Source organism: Etheostoma cragini, chromosome 17 (genome assembly GCF_013103735.1).
Source record: "Etheostoma cragini isolate CJK2018 chromosome 17, CSU_Ecrag_1.0, whole genome shotgun sequence".
NCBI lineage: Eukaryota > Metazoa > Chordata > Actinopteri > Perciformes > Percidae > Etheostoma > Etheostoma cragini.
Window position 1 is genome coordinate 67062 of NC_048423.1, and position 9236 is coordinate 76297.

The 9236-nt window shown below is 39.0% G+C and overlaps 1 protein-coding gene across 1 annotated transcript in view; it reads left to right on the forward strand.

The window, feature by feature from the left end:
- Positions 1–215: 215 nt before the first annotated feature.
- The window catches only part of slc22a15 (solute carrier family 22 member 15), a gene marked incomplete at its 5' end in the record, with an annotated part of 11520 nt that continues 2499 nt past the window's right edge, over positions 216–9236 (forward strand). The window contains 7 exons of the mRNA XM_034898455.1: positions 216–390; positions 2497–2626; positions 3857–3917; positions 4811–4974; positions 6730–6870; positions 7884–7969; positions 8863–8971. Coding sequence (XP_034754346.1) covers positions 216–390; positions 2497–2626; positions 3857–3917; positions 4811–4974; positions 6730–6870; positions 7884–7969; positions 8863–8971 — 866 coding nt within the window. The remainder of the gene's footprint in view (positions 391–2496; positions 2627–3856; positions 3918–4810; positions 4975–6729; positions 6871–7883; positions 7970–8862; positions 8972–9236) is intronic.

The window sequence follows — 9236 nt, forward strand, 5'->3', positions numbered from 1 at the left end:
TAATTCCTAATTTCTGCTTTTCTAACTCAAACATTAGGTATAATTTCCTATTAATGAGGTTTATTGACCATAAATTCCCCAAATAACTGTAAAACTAAAGTTAATAAGTTAGTGTTACGTAGTGTTAAACGAAAAAAAAAAGCGTCAAAAGTCTTGATTTTCAACGTTGACGGGAAGACAACGCGAGGGATAAAAGGACCTAAAATGTCTTTCTGTTTGTCCCAGGTCTGTTTTTCGAGGTGATTTTCGGGTATTTGACGGCGGTGGCGCCCAGCTACGAGGTCTTCGCCGTGTCCCGTCTCCTGGTCGGCCTGATGAACGGCGGCATCGGCCTCGTCTGCTTCGTCCTCACTCAGGAGTACGTGGGCAAGTCCTACTGGGCCATGACCGGTATGGGATATTTGTATATGTGTATATATGTATGTATATGTATATATTCAAATATTTGTCTCTATCTTTCTCTATATCTCCTATCTATCTATCTATCTATCTATCTATATATATCTCTCTATCTCTATATCTCTATCTATCTCTATATCTATCTATATATCTCTCTCTATCTCTCTCTATCTCTATCTATCTCTATCTATCTATCTATCTATCTATCTATCTATATATATCTCTCTATCTCTCTCTATCTCTATCTCTATCTATCTATCTATATATCTCTATCTCTATATCTATCTATCTATATATCTCTATATCTCTATCTATATATCTCTATATATATCTATATATCTCTATATCTCTATCTATCTCTATATCTATCTATATATCTCTATATCTGTATGTCTCTATCTCTCTCTATCTATATATCTCTATCTATCTCTATATCTAACTATCTCTATATCTAACTATCTCTATATCTAACTATCTCTATATCTATCTATCTCTATATCTATCTATCTCTATATCTATCTATATATCTCTATATCTGTATGTCTCTATCTCTCTATCTATATATCTCTATCTATCTCTATATCTAACTATCTCTATATCTAACTATCTCTATATCTAACTATCTCTCTATCTATCTATCTCTATATCTAACTATCTCTCTATCTATCTATCTCTATATATATCTATCTCTATATCTAACTATCTCTATATCTATCTATCTCTATATCTATATGTCTCTATCTCTCTCTATATGTCTCTATCTCTCTCTATCTATATGTCTCTATCTCTATATCTATATATCTCTATCTCTCGCTATATCTATATATCTACATATCTCTATATCTCCATCTCTATATCTATCTATCTCTCTGTCTGTATCTATATATCTCTATCATCTCCATCTGTCTCTATCTATATATCTCTATATCTATCTAGCTCTCTATCTATATATCTCTATCTATCTAGCTCTTTATCTATCTATCTCTACCTATCTATCCATCTCTATCTCTCTATCTGTATCTATATATCTCTATCTATCTCCATCTGTCTCTATCTATATGTCTCTATCCATATCTCTATCTATCTCTCTCTGTCTATCCAAATATCTATATATCTATCCATCTATCTCTCTCTCTCTCTCTCTCTATTAATCTCTCTCACTATATATATATCTCTCTCTATTAATCTCTCTCTATCTATATCTCTATCTATATCTCTCTATCTATCTATCCATCTATCTAAACACCAACAACCTGCTGCTTTACAACTCATTTAACCGAAAAAACACTCTAAATCGACATAAAATCAACACAAAACACAAGATCATCGAGGCTTTGAGGACATAAAGCAAGAACACGTTTGACTTTTCAGACAATACGACATCTTCAAACGTGAATAATAACTAAAGTGCAAAATGTGCCGCTGTATTTATTGTCCTTTGCTCTGTTGCGTTAACCCCTTGTTTCTTCAGGCTAACTATATTAGCATTAGCATGGTTGGTAGCAGCTTGTTTCTTTAGGCTAACTATATTAGCTTTAGCATGGTTGGTAGCAGCTGGTTGCTTTTGGCTAACTACATTAGCTTTAGCATGGTTGGTAGCAGCTTGTTGCTTTTGGCTAACTACATTAGCTTTAGCATGGTTGGTAGCAGCTTGTTGCTTTTGGCTAACTACATTAGCATGGTTGGTAGCAGCGTGTTGCTTTTTGCTAAATATATTAGCTTCAGCCTGTCTGGTAGCAGCTTTCTGCTTGTTTCTTTAGGCTAACTGTATTAGCTTTAGCCTTGCTGGTATCAGCTTTCTGCTTGTTTCTTTAGGCTAACTGTATTAGCTTTAGCCTGTCTGGTAGCAGCTTTCTGCTTGATTCTTAAGGCTAACTGTATTAGCTTTAGCCTGTCTGGTAGCAGCTTTCTGCTTGATTCTTAAGGCTAACTGTATTAGCTTTAGCCTGGCTGGTAGCAGCTTATTGCTTGTTTCTTTAGGCTAACTATACTATACTCTACTTCTAGCTGTCTTGTGTATTGTTGACGATGTTCACGTGATGTAACTTCACTACAAAGACCTTAAACTGATTTCTCTTTATTAATTTCCTTCTCCAGGGACGTTGACCAGCATGAGTTTTGCGATCGGCATCGCCCTGTTTGGAGCTCTGGGATACTTCATCCGGCCGTGGAGGAACCTGGCGACTGTGGCGAACTCGTCCGGCGTCCTGTTCTTCCTGATGTCTGTGTGAGTTACGAACCCTTTAAACCCTTCAGAGACGCGAGTCGACACATAAAACCAGACCATTAGAAGCAGTTCACGTCAGGGTTGAGCTCCTAAAACACACAGAATGAGATGGATTAAAGAAGGGTGCAAGTTTTGATCCAACATTGGACAAAATCTGAGTGGGGGAAGTGAAAGAGAAGCACTTGTCCCTCCCTTATCACCACCACTGAGGTGCCCTTGAGCAAGGCCCTCAACCCCAAATCAGACCAGTGGAGCTGCTCAGTGGCAGCAGATCAGACTGTGGTTGTACTGGGAAGCTTCCAGGTGTGAATGTAATCAGGGGCGCTGCAAAAGGGAGGCGGCCATTTAGTGGACCTTCCCTGTCCAATATGGTCTCTGACTTGTCTCGTACTCGCTAGTATTTGGACTCGGACTTGTCTTGGCCACTGGTCTTGGGCTCCGCCACTGGTCTTGGTCTCGGCCACTGGTCTTGCCCAATATGGCTTATGGTCTGGACCGAGTCCAGGTGTCTTTATTATGTTGATAATAATATTGGAGGGAAAGTGAAACCCAAAATGATTGTCTTGATACTGTCATGCATAAGACCTTTATTCTGTCCTGGACTTGGTCTTGTCTTGGACTCGAACCTCTTTGGACTCGGTCTTGACTCGGACTCGAACCTCTTTGGAGACTCTGTCTTGACTCTGACTCAAACGTCTTTGGACTCGGTCTTGACTCTGACTCAAACCTCTTTGGACTCGGTCTTGGCTCAAACCTCTTTGGACCCGGTCTTGACTTGGACTCGAACCACTTTGGACTCGGTCTTGGCTCGGACTCGAACCTCTTTGGTCTCGGTCTTGGCTCTGACTCGAACCTCTTGGGACTCGGTCTTGACTTGGACTCAAACCTCTTTGGACTCGGTCTTGACTCAGATTCGACTAGTCCTGGTCTTGCACTTGTCTTGTACTCGACTAAGGTGGTCTTGACTACAGCCCTGGTTAAAATACACACCATTTTCCGTTAGGCCTGTTTTATATTATATACAATTCTCTCATTCAAAGCTGCTTAGGTAGAAAACTCCTGAAAACGGAGAAATTAACCTGAGAAATGTTGAAATAAGCGCCAAAAAATGTTGTATAACACGTCAGAAAGTTACTTATCATCTCATCTACTGACGTTAAAAGTCAATATCCAGGACAACATGTCTGTGCAGAGACCATAATCTGTCCTCTGGTCTTTCCTTTTCCTCAGAAGTCTTCCAGAGTCTCCTCGCTGGCTTTACTCTCAGGGTCAGACGGAGCGAGCTGAAGAGGTAAAACATATCAATGCACTTAAAAAGTCAGATTTTAGTATATTAATACTAATGCGATGTCTGGGTACGTCTAGTTTGTTTGGTTCGATTTAGCCTCCCATCCCACATCAGGCCTGTTCTACTGTACGATTGGACAACTAAAATCTGTACTAGTTGATAGTTTATTTGCACATGTAAAGAGAACCATTGAAATACAATTTATTTACACACATTCATGCATACATAAATAATTTAAATGACAGATAAATAAGGTTGTGTACTTCTCAGCACAACCTTCCAAAATTGAAAGCCATCCAAACAAAACAAATTCCCCCTTTCTCTACTTTCCTACTTTAGTAAATCTTATGCTTCGGCTATTTACACATCACACTAATTAAATAATGAATTGCTTTTAGCTGCTTTTTACCGTTTGACTTGTCCTATAATTCCTTGAACGGCTTATTAAGCTATTCCCGGTCCTAACTTTAATGAGAACGGGGACAATAAAGGCTTCTCTTATTTCTTTTGGGCAGTCAAGAGAACAGAAAATGGCGACACATCGCACACAGTAAAAATAAAGCTAACAGACGGCTGATTAGTCGGAGAGAATCGTCACTAATCACTGCGTCCTCATTGCTAGCGACAGACGTAGTGTTGTCTGAAGTCCGAGTGAAATCTAAAGTAGATTACGCAGTAAGACGTTCAAAAACTGCATTGCAATCATTATTTTTATCTCAGTTGAATGTCATTTTCACACATTTACATCCGTTTTTAACCGATCCACGATGCACCGTTACATCCTTAGTGAATGTGACTTTTTACCGTTACAACCCGTTACTAAAACCTTTTTTAAGGGGCTCCAAAAATGCGTCTATGCAGGAAAACGCCTGATATTGTTGGTCTTGTGTTCATAGGTTCTGCGCTACATGGCGCTGAGGAACGGGAACGCTGCCAAGAACCTGGTGCTGCAGAACGTGGGTTCCGCTAAAGGGGGGAGGCGTGGGAACCGGGCCGGCGTCCTGCAGCTGGTGGTCCACCCAGTCCTCCGTCTGAGGACCATGGTGCTCATGTACGTCTGGTGAGTACGGCTTTTAGGTGCAACTATTATGTATGTTTTTTGTTTTAATTATGAGGGGGCCAGCCAGAGAGTATTCTGGTTTTATTTTGTGAAATAGTATATCGAAAAAGTTAAAAAGTCATAGTATAGCATGTCAAAAAAGTCAAGAAAGTAATAGTATAACATGTTGAAAGTTTTAAAAAATCATAGTATAACATGTTGAAAGTTTTAAAAAGTCATAGTATAATATGTCGAAAGTCATAGTTTAGTATGTTGAAAAAAGTAATAAAGTCATAGTTTAGTATGTTGAAAAAAGTAATAAAGTCATAGTTTAGTATGTTGAAAAAGTCAAGGAAGTCGTAGTATTACACGTTGAAAAAGTCAGTGATAGTATAACATGTTGAAAAAGTTTTAAAAAGTCATAGTATATGTTGAAAAAAGTCAAGAAAGCCATACTATGACATGTTGAAAAAAGTCATAGTATAACATGTTGAAAAAGTCAAGGAAGTCATAGTATAACATGTTGAAAAAGTCAAGAAAGCCATACTATGACATGTTGAAAAAAGTCATAGTATAACATGTTGAATAAAGTCAAGAAAGTCATAGTATAACATGTTGAAAAAGACAAAGTCATAGTATAACATGTTGAAAAAGACAAAGTCATAGTATAACATGTTGAAAAAAGTCAAGAAAGTCATAGTATAACATGTTGAAAAAGACAAAGTCATAGTATAACATGTTGAAAAAAGTCAAAGTCATAGTATAACATGTTGAAAAAAGTCAAGAAAGCCATACTATGACATGTTGAAAAAGTTTTAAAAAGTCATAGTATAACATGTTGAAAAAAGTCAAGAAAGCCATACTATGACATGTTGAAAAAAGTCATAGTATAACATGTTGAGGAAGTCATAGTATAACATGTTGAGGAAGTCATAGTATAACATGTTGAAAAAAGTCAAGGAAGTCATAGTATAACATGTTGAAAAAAGTCAAGATAGCCATAGTATATTATGTTGAAAAAAGTCAAGGAAGCCATAGTATAACATGTTGAAAAAGACAAGAAAGTCATAGTATAACATGTTGAAAAAGACAAGAAAGTCATAGTATAACATGTTGAAAAAGACAAGAAAGTCATAGTATATTATGTTGAAAAAAGTCAAGAAAGTCATAGTATATTATGTTGAAAAAAGACAAGAAAGTCGTAGTATATTATGTTGAAAAAAGTCAAGAAAGTCATAGTATATTATGTTGAAAAAAGTCAAGAAAGTCATAGTATATTATGTTGAAAAAAGTCAAGGAAGTCATAGTATATTATGTTGAAAAAAGTCAAGGAAGTCATAGTATAACATCTTGAAAAAGACAAGAAAGTCATAGTATTACATGTTGAAAAAGACAAGAAAGTCATAGTATAACATGTTGAAAAGGTTTTAAAAAGTCATAGTATTACATGTTGAAAAAGACAAGAAAGTCATAGTATAATATGTTGAAATTTAAAAAAAAAAGTCATAGTATAATATGGTCAAGAAAGTCATAGTATAACATGTAGGAAAAAGTCAAGAAAGTCCTAGTATAACATGTTGAAATAGACAGCTGGTTTACTGATTTAATGTGAAAATATGCAGTTTACACAGAACCAGCTCCTCTGCAGGGAAAGGACGGGGCAGGATGTGCTTCTAGAAACAGATAAAACTAGAGACATGTCCACCTGCACATCCAGGTTGTGCAACAAAAAACCGAATAAGTTAATACCAATAAAACCAGAGGGCTGTGTTGCAGGTACGCCTGCAGTCTGGTGTACTACGGTCTGACTCTGGGGGCCAGTGAGACCTCCGGTAGCCGGTATCTGAACGTGGCGATGTACGGCCTGGTGGAGCTGCCCGCCTACCCCCTCTGCATGTACTTCATCAACAAAGACTGGTGAGACACAACTCCTATAGAGAGCTCTTTAATCCATTTATTTAAGGTCTGCAGTACTTCTTCTTTATCGGCTAATTAGTACTTTTCATCAGCTGTCTTCAGCTTGTCTTATTTTTGTCAGCTGTTTTTTGTTTAACTTAAAGTGCTCATATTTGGCTCATTTTCAGGTCCATAATTGTATTTTGAGGTTGTCCCAGAATAGGTTTATGTGGTTTAATTTTCAGGAAACACCATCCTTTTGTTGTACTGCACATTGCTGCAGCTCCTCTTTTCACCCTATGCGTTGAGCTCTCTGTTTTAGCTCCAGAGTGAGACATCTCACCTCTGTACCATCTTTGTTGGGAGTCGCACATGCTCAGTAGCTAGGCACGGACTACTAGCCAGTCAGGAGCACAGTATGAGGGCCCTGACAGTACCTAGGTAAGGACTACTAGCACACAGGAGCAGAGTATGAGGGCCCTGACAGTACCTAGGTAAGGACTACTAGCCAGTCAGGAGCAGAGTATGAGCACCCTAACAGTACCTAGGTAAGGACTACTAGCCAGTCAGGAGCAGAGTATGAGGACCCTGACAGTACCTAGGTAAGGACTACTAGCCAGTCAGAAGCAGAGTATGAGGGACCTGACAGGACCTAGGTAAGGACTACTAGCCAGTCAGGAGCAGAGTATGAGGGCCCTGACAGTCCCTGGGTAAGGACTACTAGCCAGTCAGGAGCAGAGTATGAGGGACCTGTGGGATTTGTGACTAGAAAAGCTCAATATAAATGTAGTTAATTAACCTGTAAAACTGAGTTTCTACACAATTAATCTTGCAAAAGCACATCTTTAAATCTGGTGTTCACCAGAAATGTGCTCATAAGTTTCTTGGAAATTAGTAATTAAGCATGAATAAGCATAAAAATGACTTGTCAACTAAATAAATCTCAGTCGACTAATACCAAAACCACAGATTAGTCGCCTAAGAGGGGACGGCGCTGGTCTCCACTGATTTAAATGTCTGTCTTTTTATTCCAGGGCTGGCAGGAGGAAAAGCATGGCCAGCTTCCTGTGTCTGGCCGGCTCCGCCTGCCTCTGCACCATGTTCATCCCCGAAAACACAGGTGAGACAGGTGGGACAGGTGGGACAGGTGGGACAGGTGAGACAGGTGAGACAGGTGGGACAGGTGGGACAGGTGAGACAGGTGAGACAGGTGGGACAGGTGGGACAGGTGGGACAGGTGAGACAGGTGAGACAGGTGGGACAGGTGAGACAGGTGGGACAGGTGAGACAGGTGGGACAGGTGGGACAGGTGAGACAGATGGGACAGGTGGGACGTCCAGGTGTGCAGAGGAACACACAAATGACGTCATTGATACCATCTGAAGACTCGCTGCTAGTCCGTACCACGTGATTTGTAGTTTTAAATCTATACATTTTATTATTATTACAGCACATCTATGATCTACACGAGCACATTCATCCCCACTTTCCACTTTAGAATACTAATATTGTTCCTTTTGCTATTAAATATCACATTATTATTGTAGTATTTCATGTATTTTGACCAAAAGGATTGATTTAAACACGTTTGCTAGCCTCATTTCTCAAGGATATCCGTTTATTTTACAGTTTTGTTAATATTTTATAGATTGTATTGTGCAACTGCTGGTATAATATGGTGTAATATTATGTTATATCACCAGAAAATACACGCTATATCGATATACATGGATTACGTGTCCAACTCAAGGTCTGCGGGCTGAATCCGGTCCCTCGCAGATTTTAATCTGGTCCACATATCAATTAACTAATACTAATAATTAAGTGTAAAATAGCATTTTAGCACACCTACTTTTTGTCGCTTTTTCTCAAAGGTTGTGTCACTTTTTTTTAACCTTTTGGCCACTTTGTTCTATTATGGCTCAGGAACTTTTTTCAAAAACTTTTGGGGACTTTATCTTGTATCTGTAAGTTCTCCAAAACAGGAAAAACGTTTCCTTTTTGTGTTTGCAGGCACCGTGCTGAGCGTGACGTCGTTTGCTCTCCTGGGAAAACTGATGGTCAGCGCAGCGTTCAACATCGCCTACGTCTACACCTCCGAACTCTACCCAACAGTCGTCAGGTGCAACTTTCAAGTTCAAGTTTATTGTCACATGGACCTTTTAGTACAGGGTACCACAGCAAGTAAATACAACATGCCTTATTGCACTCTCTCTGCACCAGTCAATAGTAACAGTTATAATATCAGGGAGGAGAGGTTATACGCAGGATGACTAGAATCCTGAAATAAAACTACGTGATGGAGGGAGGGAGGAGAGGTTATATGCAGGATGACTAGAATCCTTCATAAAACACCGTGATGGAAGGAGGGAGGAGAGGTTATATGA